The 17,337-nt window shown below is 51.7% G+C and overlaps 1 protein-coding gene across 1 annotated transcript in view; it reads left to right on the top strand.

Moving 5' to 3' along the window:
* The first annotated feature begins 736 nt into the window (after positions 1-736).
* The window catches only part of NTNG2 (netrin G2), a 49,147-nt gene continuing 32,546 nt past the window's right edge, over positions 737-17,337 (top strand). Inside the window, exons 1-2 of the mRNA XM_066563108.1 lie at positions 737-832; positions 3,349-4,455. Of these exons, the coding sequence (XP_066419205.1) occupies positions 4,243-4,455 (213 nt within the window). The 5' untranslated portion in view covers positions 737-832; positions 3,349-4,242. The remainder of the gene's footprint in view (positions 833-3,348; positions 4,456-17,337) is intronic.

The raw sequence follows: 17,337 nt of genomic DNA on the forward strand, positions 1-17,337 counted from the left end.
TTCCCACCAGTATCAAGCATTTCCCAGCCATCTGATTTCCCCATCTCCGAGTTCCTGCTTTGTTTATCCTATTAATTCCAACCACCCCCTCTTCCCCCAACACACACGCACGCAGCCTCATTTACAGCATCCTCACCAGCAGAAGCCTCCCCAAAATATTCAGGGCACACCAAGCGAGGACTTACACGTGTGGGGAAACCCTCGTGACTGGGGATTTTTTTTCCTCTCTCTCGAGCAAACATGAGCTCATGATTTTAATTTTTTTTTTTTAAGCTCTTAAAGGAAAAAAAAAATAAAAAGAGAAGCCCCGAGGAGCGGCATTCCCGGCTGCCGTTATCCAGCCGGGGGCAGCGGGACGGCGCGGATGCTGCACCGGGAGCCGCGGGGCCGCCGGGGCTGAAGGCTCCCGCTCGCAGCCTCCTCTTCCTCGGGTGGTTTTCCCTCCCTCCTCCTCCTCCCCCCCCCTGCATTTCCTCCTGCACCTTTAAGAAGCCCATTGCCGCCGGTGGGATGGTGTGTGCTAAAGCTGCACAGAGGAAGTTACGCAGCCGGGATCAGGCACGGAGATAAAAGCTCCGATTGTGATTGAAAGTGAGAGCAAAAGGGATTTCAGCCTCGGCATTAACTTGCGAGGGGAGCCGGGATTGCACAAAGCTCCCCCGGCCATCTGCCCTTGGGGGCCGGCGGCGCAGCGCTGCCCGCCGCGCTGGGCAGGGCAGGGCTGGGCAGGGCAGGGCAGGGCAGGGCTGGGCTGGGGGTGTGTTTTGGGGGTTCCCCCGGCCCCGAAGTTGGCTGCTCCGCCGGGAGCCCCGCGCCGCAGAGCTCCCTCCCGGTAAGGACCCGCAGCGCCGGGCATGGGGGGAAAGCGGGGGCGGAGGGGGGGGCGGGCAGCGCCGGCATCTGCCCCGGCCCCGAACGCTGCGCGTCCCCACGAGGTGTTCCCACGCTGCGCTGGGGTGTCCCGCTCTCTGTCCCCCTCCCCGGAGCATCCCCGTCTCCCCGCCGCGGGATGGGGTTGATTTTCCCACTCCGGAGTTTGGGAAGCCGGGGGGCTCCCCCAGCCCAGGGCGCCGGCTCCCCCTGCCCCGCCGATCCCCTCCCCGCTCCGTGCAGCCCCCCCAAAGTCCTTTAGGGTAAAAGAAACCGGGGAGGATGGGGCGGAGCGGGAGCGGCATCGGGTTTTGCCGGGAACCGCGAATCCATCAGGGAGAGCGGCGGGATGCGAGTGGGGTTTCCAGGTTTTCTGCTGGGAGTCGCGCAGCGCTGTCGCGGGGTTCGGGCTCCCGTCCCCCCGCCGGGTCCCCAGTTCCGCTGTCCAGGGTGCGGGGAAGGGATGGGCAGCCAGGGAAAGAGGAGAACAACTCCCGCTCCCTGAGCGCGGGGGGAGAGCGGAGAGTTCATGGGGAGAGCAACACTTCTGAGAGAAAATTAAAAACTCCTTCATTGAGTTTACTTTCTGCTCTTAATCCGAGAGCAGCTCAGTTGTTGCTCAGCGTTGTCCCTTTATTTCAATAGGGTGTTAATCCAATAATAAGAAAAAAACCCGGAGCCAGCTAAGTCAAGACACAATCTAATTTTGTGTTTTTAATACTCCGGCTATCAGTCCCCAGTGAGCGCTGAGTACTCTTCAAAGAGAACAAAGAGCATTGATTCTATTTGTTCCCATGAACTGCAGTTTCTTAATAATATCAGGTGAAGATTTATTTTCTAAGAACTAAACCAAATCAAGCAGGGTGAAACCTTTAATTTGGGGAGCCTCTCTGCCCCGTTTGCAGTATGTTGGCTCATTCCAGAGCAACACTCCAACTATTTCTGCAAAAAGACTGGACTGGCTAAGTGGGTGTTGAGCCACAGACTTCACCCCAAACCCGCTTGCCTGGCTGATGAACTGACAGTAAATACATTTTTTCCAGTAAATTTTCACTTCCCTGGGAATCTGTGACATTTAGCCAGCATAACAAGACACTAATAGATATTATAGATCCTTTCTACCTGGGTTTTTCCCTGACAGCCATTCAAGTGCAAGATATAATTGTTGAGGCTGTGAAAATAGATCCATAAACTTAACAGCACCAGAGTCCTCATTAAAACTACCCTGCTTGTTTTCTATACAATACCAGAGTCTCTCACTCTCACTCTTATCAGGCACTTGGCAGTGACCAGTTTGATGTAATAATTAGGAACTGACTTGTTATAACTGAAAAGACAGCTCTGATGTAAGTAGGACTTATAAACACTGTGTCACACTGGCTTATTATTTTTACTACATTTACTCATAATATAAAAATAGCAGCCAGTCTATTCTTTTTCTGGGAGTTTATTCAGGTCCAACGCAGCTATAACAGGCTCTTCGTAGAGAGCTGGCAATGAAGCATGAGAGACAGCTTCTCTTTTCTGAACTCATTCATCTCAATCAGCAATCTTTCAAGCAAAAAGGGGGGAAAGGGAGATGGTAGCAGAGCGGTGTGAAGCCCCTGAACACGGATCAATGCATCTGTTAACCTGGAGTTTCTGAGCTTTAGTAACTGAGCTTCATGAGAAAGGAAATGCTAAGCATGCTGTTGAAGCACATATGCCTCAATTGTGAAAGAAAAGTAGGGGAAAGAAATAGAAAGGGAATTATCCAAAGGTAAATTTCTGTTCTGGATATGTGCCTCCCACCTTCTTGGACGAGATCTCCCTCCTGAATCTAATATTGAGAGAGGGTTTGACTTTTTCCCCCTCCCCGCTTCGGTTCTTTGTCATTTTGTTTTGTAATTACTTTCAATTTTTATAGCTCTACTGGAAAGACAACAAAATTGCAGAAATGTTGTTCTAACCTGAAATGAATACTGGGAAGGTCATTGCTCTTTGTATTAGGTGAACCTAAATGTTATTAGGACTTTAAATTGTTTTTTATTAAATGTTATTGTTCAGATAAATCATATGTGGGGATGCTGGACAATGTATCTGTCTCCCCAGCTGTCTTATTTATTTGCTTATCTTTTTAGGACTATCAATTTGTCTGTCTGTCCCTTCTCTGTCTGCATATTCCCCATCTCCTAATGACCCATAGCTGCTTCTTGATGTTATTTGAAGACCCATTAGAGCTCCTGTTGTCCAGCTGCTGTTGCAAAGCAGATACCTTAAATTGGGCAGCGCTCCTTCCCTTCTCCCAGACAGCAGAAAAGCCATAAGCATCTTACTATGGATTGCTTTTTATTAAAGTTGTATATCTCCCTGTTACAAAAACCTGTCTGGTGGCTTGGCAAGCCCAGCTGAGAGCTCTGCCTCCTGAGGGACCCCTGTTCTTCGTGCTCCAACTGTCCCTCCTTGCTCCCACCTAATCTGTCTTCCAATTTCTCGCAGGTCCCTCCTGCTGATGAGCTCTGCCTTTGCCCTGACCATGAAAGAGAGAGGAGATCCCAGGTAGCCCCATGGACTGCAGCTGAAGGCTTTGGGAACTTGGTGCTCCATTGCCAAAAGGCAGAATTGGACAGGAATCCTCACCACCACCACAGGACACAGCAGGAGAAGCCAAAGCCAGCCCTGCCCCAGTCACCGCAGTGACCACCCAGCAGCTGCTGGGACCACCACGGGTCTGGGCACCGACCTGATCACGCTGACACGACCATCCTTTGGGAAACAGGAATTTCAGCTCCAAGCTCCAAGCATTCTCTCTTGTCAGAGTTGTACTGATGGCCAGATGCTCTATTTATTTTATGTGCTAAATGTTCTAACACCCCAATAATTAAGGCAGACACAGTTTAAGGCACTTTCCACAGCGACGCAGTTGGAGCAGACCAGAAGGTTGAGGAAAACCTGATCCAGCACCATCTCACGGCCTCTCCAATTTACTCCTATCAAATTTCATCAGCAACTCAGAACTTGATCTTTGTATTGATTGACTGGAGTCACCTCTAGATATTTTCATGCTGATTTGGAAGACCTTTCGTACAATAAAAGGGGGAAAAAATGAGGTTAAGGAAGACTTTTGACCACTGATCAGCAACTCTGGCCAAAACTTTCCCAATCAAGTGAATTGCAAAGTTGGCTTCTGTGCCAAGAGGAACTTTCCACGTCCAGATCCAGCGTGCAGAGTGGGATCATCCCTGTTCCTGTCTGGATCTCCTTCCAGTGGAGCATTTTTAGATGAGGAGTTTCCATGCTGATCCCGAGAGCCACCCCTAGCCCAGCCGCCGCCTTCCTCGGGACTCCCGGCACTGCCCTCGCCCAGGGCCCCCGCGCCCGGCCGCAGCTGCCATGCTCTACCTGGCCGCTCTCCTCGTGCACTGCGTGCCCCTGGCCATGGGACAGTATGACATTTGCAAGTCCTGGGTGACCACGGACGATGGCCCTTCATGGGAGTTTTATGCGTGCCAGCCCAAGGCCATGCGGATGAAGGATTACGTGACCGTGCGGGTGGACCCGGCAGGAATCACTTGTGGGGACCCTCCGGAGAGGTTCTGCACCCATGTAAGTGTTTGCTGCCTTATTTACTGGCTTAGAACAGGCTCTGCTGGTGGCTGGAGGCAGTGTCCAGCCCAGGTGCCATTGGGAGGATGTCCTGGGTCAGGGTGGCCACGGTGGGCGCTGCCTGGAGCTGTCAGTGTGCAGAGCAGAGACAGGGCACCCTGCCCAGCAGGGATGGGGCTGGCATGCTGGAGGGAGGGTGAGGAGGAGCCAGGGAGGGCTGAGCAAGTCCTAGGTGAGGTCTGGATTTTGGAAAAGCACACGGCCTGAGCTGCTCCTCTACTTGCTAAAGTGTGGGGTGTGCTCGCCAGCCCCATCCCAAAGGGCTGCTCCAGCACTGCTGGGATTTTATAGGATGTGGGCAGATGGTCTCAGTTTGAGGCAGCATGAAGGGCAGGGCAGTTTGGCCCCTGCACACCCTCAGCCTTGGGGGTTGGTCTGACAGCCACAAACTTCACTAAAGCTCCTGAAAATGTGGTTCTCCCTCTCTTCTGAAAAGGCTCTGTGGATAGACATTTGCCCTTGTAGTTAATATCTTTAACTTATTTTCTCTTAAATATTAATCATTGCATTTCATTCCGTGCACCACAAAGCTCAGCAGGAACATTTGATTTATAATTCACAAGGCTTTACATTGTTAAAGAGTTCAGGGGTCAAAGCAAAGAGCAAAACAGTAATGCCCCCTCCCAAAGGTCCCCCAGGAGTGGTCCAGGCACACATTTAAGGGACAGACACCAAGCCAGCCCATGCTGGCAGGGTTTCCACTGCACAAGGAGTGTCTTCTAAAAGAGTATATTATGCTTTTATTATAATGAGGAGGGGAGTTCTCCCTCTAAATCAGTGCAGGGAGTCCCATTTTCTATTGCCAGTGCTACCCCATGCCTCAGTTTGCCACCCTGGGCCCAGCCAGTGAGGGCACCTCTTGAAAATCCAAGAGAAAAATGTTCCTGTGACACCAAGGGGTGCCAAACATTTATGATCATCAGAACATGCTGCCAGTAGTTACCCAGTTCCCTCCAGCCTAAGGGCTCTCATTAGTACCAGGGAAGACATTTCCACTAATTCCAGATAAGTAGCAGCTTTTCCTTTTAAAAGATCGTTTGAAAAGAAAGATTAAGTCCAAGGTTGCAAATAAAACTGTTAACTATTGATGGGTCAGTCTGTATTTCCATTTATCTGACTGACTGCAGGAGGATTAAAAGGACAACACCAGATTGCTTCCCACTGCACTCACTGCAGCTCTTTGCAAACCCTCTCTGCTTAAGGATGCTCCAGACTTCAGCTCCACTGACCTCCAAGGAAGCAAAAGACACAAACTGCAATCAGCTCCCTGCATCTCTTGATTCAGTCAATACTACTGAGCTGAAATCTTTCTATTCTGGGCACCGGCAGTATTTCCTTGTAGCGTACGCCTGCCATGTGCTGTAACACTTGCAAACACCGTGTACAGCCGTGAATGAGAGCTACACAAATGCAAAACATGGATTTGCCTCCCTGTCCCTGCCTCACCCCAGCCTGGCCCGGCTCTCGCCTCCCAAAACAGAAACCAGCACTCACAGCACTGTCCCTGAGCAATTCCCTGGTGAAGAATCAAGCTAAGAACAGGAAAAATAAACTGCAAGGTATTTTTTAGATTTTTTTGGGGACGGGTTTGTGACATACCACTGTATTCATGGCCTTTTCTCCCCCATCTCACACCAGTGCTGTTCTCTCCAGAGGACTAAAGAGTTATAAAAACGAAGCAGAGGAGGAGCAGCCAGGCTGAGGTGGGCAAGGAGCCCACCCAGCAGCCAGTGCACAGAGCAGAGGGTGGCTGCAGGAGAGATCCAGGCTCCAGCCCATCCTTTGGACTGGAGTGGTGTGGGCTGGGAGGCCATCAAGGTAAATTTTCACTGCCTCTGTCACCGAAAATGCCACGTGGCCACTTACTGCTGAGCATCCCCTTCTGGTCAGTGGAAAGTGGACTCAGCAAGAAATGGCCCTTCCATCGCCGGTGCTGGGTGGTGACTTGACACCTATCGACGTGCAGGGGGAGGGAGCAGAGCCCGCAGAGGATGTGAGCCGAGTTCTGCTCCCCCTGCACTAAGGATGTGCTGGGCAGAAATCGATGGCTCTGCCCACGGATCGTTACAGCCCCGGAGAGGGGAGGGCAGCAGCTCTCACAAACCCAGGGCAGCTCCTGGCTGCCAACCTGCTCAGGTGCCTTTTGGTGTCCTGCTATCCTTTCTCTTCAGGTTTTTAATTATTTCCTTGTAACAGGTGGGTTCTCATAGGAGCCTGGCTTTCCAGCAGAGAAGTTCTTACGGTGACTGTATTGCTTTCTTAGGTGTCTTTCAAAACAGCAGGGGACTGTCCGTGCGGTTAAACTCGCGTTACTCAGAATTAAGTGCAGCCCAGCGGGGCTCCTGCCCTGCTCAGACAGCTGCAATCAAAACTAAAGACACACAAACACCCCTCCGTGCTCAAGGCAGCCAGGCAGGGATGAGCTGCACCATGTCCCCGTGCAAGGCAGGCCAGGGGCAGAGTCCTGGTGACAGTCAGGACCAAGGCAGCCAGGCAGGGATGAGCTGCACCATGTCCCCGTGCAAGGCAGGCCAGGGGCAGAGTCCTGGTGACAGTCAGGACCTTGTCAGACAGCGAGTGTGCCCTGCCAGGCTGCACAGCCCACAGGATCACACACTGCCCTGCCACAGCTCCAGCAGTGCTCACGAGACTTCTGCACGAGGAGGCTTCAGGAGATGGCAGGAATTATTTGGAGGACCATCCTTTGTGTTTTATAATAATTCTGGTCACATCTGGCTGCTTCCTTCTGATTGGGAAGTGTTTTGCTGCTTATTAAAGTCAAGGGTTTTGCTTTTTCCACAGTTTCTGAACCTGTTCCTATTCATGGCAATGCCTTCCTGGCAGGGTCACCTGAAAAATTAATTGTACTTTGCCTCCTGGCAGGGCAGGGGGAATGGTGGGAGCAGGAAGAAAGATGGATAAGTAAATAAAAGCCCGAATGAAACTGAAAGTGTGACTGAAAACTAATAGGGAACAGATCTTTTAAACCAAAGGTGTCGAGGGAGAGCTGAGACTTCAAAGATCACAGGCAGGGCACGGCACAGAGCAGCTGAACGTGGATTTCAAAGGAGAGGGGTTTGCAGGGCAGGCCCAGCTGGGAAACAGCCAAGCTGCAGATCCCCATGGGGCAGAGGGGAGATCTCGTGTTCCTTCACCTTCCCGCCCTCGTGGGCAGGAGGAGGAGGAGGGTGGCACAGCTGGCAGGCTGCTCCCAGGTGCTGAGATGCTCTGAGATGCTGAAACACTTCTTTGAGCAGGGACCCTTGGGAGTTTGACTTTCAAGCGTCAGCGTTTTGCACACAGGATAAAAAATTCCTCAGGTTTTGTGGGGAGCTCACACACAGTGGGGAGCAAGCAAACACCAAAGCCCAGCTCCTTGCAGCTCAAGGGGTTTCCAAATCATTCCAGCAGAAACAAAGAGAGGTGTCCATAACAGACAGTCATTATGGGATGGTTTTGCTGCTCCTTGACATCCCAGTGAGAGCACAGGGAACCCACCTTGCTGCAGGAATGGGAGCTTTTCCTCCCCCCAGAAGTGTCAAGACAGTATTTCTTGTTCTGACAACAGTCTTTGATGCAGGGCCGAGCTCTCAGCCCATATTGATGGGTCAGGGGTATTTTTATTTGGCGTCAGCATTGTTTCATCAGCTAATAGAGCTTGTTGACTTTGGCACGGGCACATGAAAGGAAAAGGCTTTATTTATTCATTACACATGCAGCCAAATTGGATGTTTAGTTTAATTCTTAGCTAAACTTTTCTGAATGACATGTGGTTATAAGGCTTGTACTAAAGGACTCTTTCTCCTGTGGACTGGGTGCTAAAATTGGAAAAAGCAAAAAAACCTTTGGGCTAAGAAACCCTTTTCCCTGCATTTTTAGCCCATCTCATACAACTCTACCCATCTGTATCTTTGTACACCTGTTTAGGTGCAAACAAGGCATTGTGGGTTTAGGGATGATTAAAAGCCAAAAGTTTTTAAAATAAGAAGGGAAAAGCCAAAGATTTTAAAGCAAGAAGGGAAAAATAATTGCTTCAGCAATGCTATTCCAAAAGCATTTTTAAAGATGCAGCATGTTCTGGTGGTTAAAAGATGGATTCATCCCTTCTGGTACCCTGAGCAGAGACCCACAGCCCTTTCCCAGCCCACCAGAGTTCTGCCTTGTTTTTAGTAGAACCAGAGGGCAAAGCATGAGATATTCACTGTCCTAGGGTTCAAGGACATCCTTTGGGCTAAGCAGAGCCTGTATCCAAGTCCAATGGAAAATCCTTTCCAAGAAAAGCAGATATTCTCCCTCCTCCTTGAATAAATCAGCACTACCCACTGCTGGTGGCAAACCCATCCTTGGTTGTAGCAGAGGAGTTGGAACTCCCCTTTGCCCTTCACTGTGGAGCCCATATGGCCCTGGGGTCGATCACTTTGCCTTTGTGCCAGAATTCATCAGCACAAGAAATTCACTCTGTGCTGTCAGATCACCTGTACACCCCTGGCAGGGCTGTAGGGAGGGAAAGAAGTGACTTTCTTTTGCCAGCTGCAAAGTGCTAACAGCCCCTCCAGTCCCTTAAATTAACACCTGGAAAATGCTCCCCTTTCCTTTAAGGAAAGCCTGGAAAAGACAACTTGCTGCCATTTCCACCCCGAGGAAGGTCTCCCAATCCACCCCTTGCACCCATTGTGGCACTGCTCTTGAGTGTGGGAGAAAGAGCTGGAGCCTTCTGGTTCTGTTCCCACCCTTAATCACTCCTCAGCATCAGGGCTGCCGCAGAGGGCACTGTTTGAAGTCAGGATCAGTGGCTCCTTGCCCCTGGGGCCAGACCCTTGGGTTGTACATTATTAGCTGCTCAGCAAATTACACACTGCTCTTCTCCTGCCACTGAGGCTACTTCAGAGTGCAGCAGGATCTGGGTGTCTTAAAAGGAAAGGCTTCACAGAAAAATGAAAGAATACAATTCAGCTTCAAATTAGAGAGTGCTGAGCAAACTGGATTTTCCCTCAACAGCCTGTAACAACTTCCTTAAATGCCCAGTTCGGGATTCATCTTGTTGTAAAGTGGGATGCTACTCCCCTAACAAGGATCATTTCCAACTACTGATGGAAAAGACACAGTGATAAAAATGAAGCTGTCAAGTAGATTTAATTGGTACAGTGAGCAAGAAAGTTTTCCCCTACCTTGAAGTATTCAGGAAGAGTAAACTACTTTTAAGAAAAGCTTTGCTTTTTAAAGGGAACAGTGTCCAGATGGGAAAACCAGAAGAGAATGGACTGAAGACTTGCTGGCAGAGAACTGCTCCCAGAGCTGGGAGAGCAGTTCTTACAGCAGCCCTTATACAGCAGTTTCAGCTACCACAGCTTTCCACTGGCAACTTTTGAAGCCAAAGGTATTCAGGGAAATCCTTCCTATTTATTTATTTTAAAATCTGCATTGTATTCTATAGCATAGATATGATTTTCCAATAAACTTTAAAAGGATTTCTCCCTACAGAAAATCCTGCCTGAGTGGGAAGAAATGCTATCCTACCATGCTGTGGTTTCCCCAAGTGAAAGTCCAGTTCTAAGTTTCAGATCTTAGTTTCAGATCCCAAACCACCCTTTTACCATCAGCCTTTTGAGGTGGGGAGCTTTGGCTGACCCAGTTACTCAGGCAGTTCCACACAGAGCACAGGTTTCTGTGTCGAAAAACCCCAAAGAGGCTTTTTCCTCCCCAAAACACACAGCACTGCTGGGTGACCATTCTGGAGATGTCTCTGGGGAGAAGCTGCTGCCTGCAAAGCCCTGGCAAACAGCAATTTGGACCTCCAGCCTTCACCCCAGGTAGATGAGCCATTCCCTGCAGCCTCAGACGTGTCCCATGAAGTTCCCACTCATGCCCCCTCTTCCAGGCCGGGCCAGAGGGGACAATTGCAGCCCTGACCCTGTTCCTGCCCTGCTCCACTGCTCTGCCCCGTTTGGCACTGGTGCCTCTGCACATCTGCTCAGTGCCACCTGCAGCCAGGCTTAGGGAACCCCTGTCTCTTGGCTCTGGGGTGGATTTCTGCATTGCTCAGCTGTCCCTGGGCAGGGACAGCCACAGGGGGGCTGCTGGCCCGGGAGCTCAGTTCTGCAGAGACACCAGGCTGGGTTTCATCCCCAGCCATGCAGGAGCCTCCTTGGAGCAGCTTTCCCTCTGTTCCCCTCCGTGGAGCAGCTCCAGCACAGTGCCACCACTCCAGCCAAGGCGCTGCACACCCCAGAGCAGTGGGGTCACTGCTGCCCTGTGCTGGGCTCCACTGGGATGCTGCCACCACCGTGTCCAGTCCTGCCTTGGCACTGCCACATCCCAAAGGCAGAATTAGCACAGATTCAACTGGTTTCTACTCCAGCCAAAGCGTTTGTAACTCCCCATCTGCTGGCTGAGTCAGCTGCTCCAGCTCTGTAGTGCTGCCAGTCAGGAGGTTTGGGGAGCCCTGCCTGAGGAGAGGATCACTCTCGGGGTCTCAGGGACAGCCAGGACATGTTTTGGGCTGACACAACTCAATCCAAACCCCTGACAGTCACCTGCTGAATTGTTCCCCTGACACAGAGCACAAAGCAGCCAAATGCTTTTCCCACAGCAGCCAAGGCAGAGCTCTTGATGCAGCAGACAGACACAGGAGCCCTGCTCAGAGGCTGGCGTGGGTGCAGGGGTACCCATCACCCAGCTGTGCCCCCTCCACACACGCTCTGGGCAACACCTGCACCTCCATTTGAGAAGCACAGCAGAGCCTCCACTCCCTCCCCTTTCCCACCCCCGGGCTCTGCATCCTGCCCTCCCCCATTCAAACTATCAGGGCCTCTCTTACAGAATAAATTATTAATAGCGGCGTAGCGAGCCTCTCTGCAAAGGCTGCATGTATTGAGCTTACAAGGCGCACAAGCTTTTAGAGAGCAGGACACTTTTCCTACTTCCTAAGCAATTTCTTAGTCCTGAATCAATAATGCACTCGCAGCCCTGCACACAGGTCGCTGCTGCTGTGCTCCTGCTGCTAGGGGCTGCGGACACAAATACATCTCTGTGGCAAGATGCGAGGGCTTAATAATCTGGCAGGGAAGGGATGGGGTGGAATCCAAGCAGCTTAATTTGTAAACAAGCTTCAGGGAAGTGCCCTGCGAAGAGCAAAGCTTGCAAGTCCCCGGTACAGAAAGTCTGAGTTTGGAGACAAGCTAAAAAGCAGTCAATGGGATTAATCTGCTGCTTTTTGAATGCGTGCCCATGGCTGCCAGCTGAGGGGTGTCTGGTTCATCTGATCCCAGGCTCTAGGTCACCCTACAGCCCCCAGTGCCCAAGGGGGAGGTTGAGGGGTGGCATGCCTGGCAGGGAGGTGGGGGTGGAGGTGAGCCCAGGGCGGCAGGAGGGAAGGGGTTAGAGCAGCTCACCGAGGGATTAGCACTTCACAAAGAAAGAGCTGCTCAAAAATGATTCCACGGGAGGCCAGGCTGCTGCGGGTGATGTGTGTGTACACCCAGCACAGATGAGATTATCTGCTTAGGAGTGGAATTTTCCGGGCAGGGTTAACCCTTGTGCCGCCCCCAAACCAGCTGCAGACGCCTCTCAGGACAGGGTGCTGGGCAGGGCATCCAGCAGCAGCAGCAGAGCTGCTCCCAGGCCATCCCTGGGCTTTGGAAATGGAGGTGCTGCTTCCAGATCACTCTGCAAACAGCACACTTGGGGCCCTTCTTGGAGAGCCCTGGGCTGGGCTGCGTTCAGGGTGGGGGCTGAAATTCCTCCTGTAACCAGATTTTCTGTTTCTGGCTCAGCCAGAGTGGGCGTGAGGGGATTTGTGCCGGTGCAGGAGCTGCGGTGCCAGGGGGCACAGGTGACTTGGGTCAGCCCTTGCGTGGGACAAGCTGCATCTCCCTCTGGATCCTCCCTTTGTGGAGAGGGTGCTTCCTGCCTGGATGTCACCCTTTTGCCGAGGTTGTGTCATTTACAGTGCAAAGACCAGTTCAGACCCTTTTAACGAGGTGCTGCCAGAGCACAGGGAAAGTTTCAGACACAGCGTGGGATGCAAGCAGAGATTTCCTTGAGCCGCACATCAAGGTTGGGTAAGGGAGCCACTACTTTGCCCTGCTGCAGGTGCCTGGGGGCGTTCGGTCATCAGAAAGGTGAAGCCCACAAAGCCTTGTGAAGCCCAGCCCTGCTCCTGAAATCCCTCCCTGCCTCAATTTTCCCATCTGGAGACAGGACATTGCCTGCCACCAGCCCATCCTGTCTGGCACGGCAATGTCTCCCCAGGGCTGGTGGAGAGAAGGGCACAGTGCTGAGCCTGTATGAAATACGAACGAGATGCTTCTGGAATTCAGAGCAGGCTGGAGGGGGAAGGGGAAGAGCAGCCACGAGTAGGGCTTGAATCTCTTCTCTGGCAGAGAGACGGGCCCAAGGGAGCCCGAGAGCCTTGAGCGAGCGGCGCTGCTCGGTGAATGAGTATCTGCTTCAGGCCAAAGGGAAGAGGCAGAACAGCAAAATGTCTCGCTGAGTGCGTCCTGGTGTCTCACCCAGAGCCAGCAGGGCTGGTTCTGCTGACTCACGCTCTCCCAAAGCCCCACCAGGCAAAGCCTGTCCTAACGCCCCGGCCAGGGGTGACCTTGTGCTCGGACAGCCTCGGATCCGGCAGGAAGGGGAAGGAAGCGGAGCAGCAATCAATCCCCCAAACCACGTTCGGGGAGGAGATGGAGGGTGTGACATTCGGCTGAGCCAGAATTAGCAGCAGATCTGTGGAGGGACCCCATTTCCACCCTATTAATAATTCATCCCAGCTCTGCCTTTACCTGCTCATAAACAGCAAACAGCTTGTTAGCGAGGATGGTTTTCTCCCCTTTTGCTGTCTCTGCCTTAATAAGAGCCCCTTGCAGATGGCTGGGGGAGGGAGGGTGCAGGGGAAGGACACATGGGTGAGCAAAACACCCCACCAGCTCTCCCTGAGCTTCAAATCCTATCCCATCCCATCCCTTCCCCTGCTGAGGTGAAGATGCAAAATAACCCCTCACCAATGTCCAGGTGCCTTCCCAGAACCTTCCAACCCACGTGGGCCACCTCAAAATGCCCCTTTGGAGGGGCACTGGGAAGAGGAGAGTGATGCCTGGAGGATGTGCTTTGCTGGAGCATTCCCAGGTGGTTCTTGGGCTGCAGCTGCTCAGGCAGCCCATGGGAAAACTGCTTCTTCCACCTTATGAGACAGCTCCTGTCTTATCTAAAATAGGAAGCTTGACCAAAGAGGTATTTTAAAAACATCAAAAAAAGCAGAAAACCTAGCATCTTGAAGAAAGACTCCCCAGAGTCTCCACAGTCCAATGCTGTGGCCCCATTAGGGACCTCTCCCTGAACACTGCCAGGCATCCCAAAGCTGTTCCTGAGATGTTCTCCAGGTTCCTGTCATAGCTGTGCACTGGGAAAAGCCCACAGCCCACTTGGGGGACAGGGGAATCAGTGCAAAAAAAATGGACCTGGCCAGGCAGATCCCAGTGTCTCCCCATGTCCCTCAGAGGAGGGCACAGACCTTGTCACCTGGGCTCACAGGGAAGGGGATTTGTGGGGCTCTTTGGCATAAAAGGGATCTTGTGTTTCTCCTGATCCCTCTCCGTGCTCCCAGCCCTCTCTGCAGTGAGTTATGCCGCTCTCCAGCTGTTGGAAATAATCGCTGTAAATTAATTACGGTTGTTTCACCCCTCTGATCCTTCCCAGCCCATGAATAGAGTGAAAATTAATTGTCAGAGAGTATTTCCAGCTCTCTCAGAGTCCCACCCTGGCCACTGGCAGGTTACGGTTTATGCCCTAAAGCATGAGATTTAATTACTCACAAATGTTATTTTTGATCATAAAATCACCTTGTCTTGTCATAAATCCAGATAGAGCACTTGAACCCTCAGATCAGGAGCAGCAAGAGTGAAAACACCCTGAGATGTCATTAGGATGAGCCTGTGTTTTCTCCCGGGTAAATGCAATTCTGTTTGGGAAGCAGCCTCACGTCCTGGAGTGATTATTGGAAGAAAAGCCAAGGAAGTCTCCCAAAACACACATCACTCAGGGTGGCCCTTGTCAGAAATTTGTGTTGCAGAAAATAGGTTGAACTCTGTGTCACTGGGGAGGTTAGGGGTGGTTGGCACTGGAGCTGGGTCAGTAACCTTGCCTGCTCAGGGAGTGATTTCCCTGTGCTGACCCACACCAGAGCAAACCCAGCAGGGGAATGGAGATCCCTGTGGAGCCCTGGCAGTGAGGAAAGCCAGGGCAGGGGAAGGAAGGGAACTGAAGCCCTGCAGCTCAATCTCAGCATGAGCTGGGGGCACTCAGCTGAGTGCAAATCAGGAAAGGAAATGTTGGGAAGGTCATCTCAGCTCCACCCCACAGCCTGTGGAGCCAGTGCATCCAGCATGGTGCTGGGCAGGGGAAGGGAGAGGGGGAATGAAACCTTTGGGTGGAATGTGCTCCAGAACATCCACAGGACAGGCAGGGATGGAATGGGCTGGCCATGGTCCCCTCTGCAGCCTGGGGACCCCCATGTCCCGTGGCCACCAGCCCTGCCTGTGACAGACAGGGGAGGGGAGGCTGCAGGACACCTGCAGTGACACCGCTCCACAGTGAGAACATCAGCAGGGCAGGAGGGATCAGGTGCACATGGAGATTTTGCTGATCCCTTTGTTTTTTGCAGGATTTGGAGGAAATTTGATACCAATTTCAGGACTCAGTTGCAGCACGAGGAAACGCGGGGACTTTGTGAACCTCATCTGCTGCCCTTTGAGCAGAAATTCAAAGGCAGAGTTGTGGGTGGCCTGAGGGAAGCAGAAGGGCCTTGATTGTCCCAAGTTAAGCAGAAGGGCCTTGGGGGTCCTGAGGGAAGCAGAATGGCCTTGGGTGTCCTGAGGGAAGCAGAAGGGCCTTGGGTGTCCCAAGTTAAGCAGAATGGCCTTGGGGGTCCTGAGGGAAGCAGAAGGGCCTTGGGCATCCTGAGGGAAGCAGAAGGGCCTTGGGATGCTCCTGAGGGAAGCAGAAGGGCCTTGGGTGTCCTGAGGGAAGCAGAAAGGCCTTGGAGATCCTGAGGGAAGCAGAAAGGCCTTGGGTGTCCCCAGGGAAAGAGAAAGGCCTTGGGTGTCCCCAAGGAAGCAGAAGGGCCTTGGGTGTCCCAAGGGAAGCAGAAGGGGCTTGGGTGTCCCCAAGGAAGCAGAAGGGCCTTGGGTGTCCCAAGGGGAGCAGAAGGGGCTTGGGTGTCCCCAAGGAAGCAGAAGGGCCTTGGGTGTCCCCAAGGAAGCAGAAGGGCCTTGGGATGCTCCTGAGGGCTCCTTAAGCATCACAGCTGGATGTGGTGGGGGCTACAGAGGGAATTGTCCCCTCCTGGCTGGAGGTTCAGACCAAGGTTTCCTTGGTCACAAGCAGTCCCAGGAAGGAGGGAAGGAGGTCCCTGTGCTGTCACCTGCTTTTCCTGGCCCTGCAGACTCTTTGGGGCTCTATCAAACAGCCCCCAGTTCCAATTAGTGCCAGATGTTGCAGGAGAGCCTAGAGACACCCAAGGTCTGAGAGGTCTCTGGTTGGGTTTGAGAGCCAGTTCTTAGAGGGAAAAAAAAACCACTCCAGAAGAAAATACCCAAGAGAAACCCACACAGCAGCACTTTGTGCTGAAGAAATACTTTTAACTTTTTCCCCTTTAAAAAAATCTTCCTATAATGCACCAAGGATTTCCAATCCCCCTACCCCAATTAAAAAAATATAAAATTTTGTTTTCCAAAACTCATCCAAGTTGATGAGACCTTGTCATTACTCTTATTAGGAGACTGTAATTAAAAACAAGTAGTCCCAGGATGCTCTAGGTTTTGGCAGAGGCCTTGGCTTAAACACAATTCCATCAAGAAGAAGAGATCCCCAAAAGCAGAGGAAGTCCAGGACAGTTCTCAAGACACCATTAAACAAATTACACCAGGTATGAGCTGTGATTGAGCGTCCTTGGCTGAGCAGTACAAACTCTCACATCATCTACTCATTTTTCCTTGCTCAAATTTTGTTGGGTTTTCCCCTTTAATATTTTTTTTAATTTTTTTTTCCTTCACTGTGCAGCTAGCGGTTGCAATTGCTTTCCAGCTTCCCTTTGGAGTGGAGATCTAAAAACTGCAGTCCTATTCTGTGCAGCTTCCCCCATTCACAACAGATGTCTAGTTTGTTTAAAATATTCAACAGCCTAATGATTAATCAAGCAATTGCACCTACAAAAATATATAATTTTCTGCTGTGAGGCTTAAAAATTCTATTATCTGCTAGAAAAAAAAAAAGAAAAAAAAAGGAACTTTTGCTCTCATTAAGAACCCTAAAAACCATCTGGGCTTTGTAAACTGAGGCCTTTTGTTGTGGCTGGTTTCCCCCATTCCCCTCCTTCCCTGCAAGGTGGGGAGCAGCTTCTCTGCAGCATCCTGGATTCCTGTCATCCTGCTTTGTCAGACCAATATCTTGTTTCTTAAGAAATCCTCCTCAAGGAGCAAGTCTCTGCTGTCACCTTCAGAAAATCCCTTTTGCAGCATTTCTGCCCAGAACTGACTCCAGGCACCAAGAGGGGGCAAAACCCAAGGGCTGGGTCAGCAGGCACCAGGGCTGGGACACAGTTCCAGCTCCAGGACTGGGCTCATGGGACCCTCCTGAGTGTACCTGGAGCAGGGCAACCCCCAGTGTCACCCCAGGCTGGGGATGAAGCACTGGGAGCAGCCCTACAAGGAGGATTCAGAGCCCCAGGGTCTGAAGAGGGTCTACAGGAAAGGTGGGGAGGGCTCTTTATTATGAATTGTAGCGTTAGGACAAGGGAGAATGGCTTTAAACTAAAAGAGAGCAGAT

This window comes from Molothrus aeneus, chromosome 19 (assembly GCF_037042795.1).
Source record: "Molothrus aeneus isolate 106 chromosome 19, BPBGC_Maene_1.0, whole genome shotgun sequence".
In the NCBI taxonomy this organism is placed as follows: Eukaryota; Metazoa; Chordata; class Aves; order Passeriformes; family Icteridae; genus Molothrus; species Molothrus aeneus.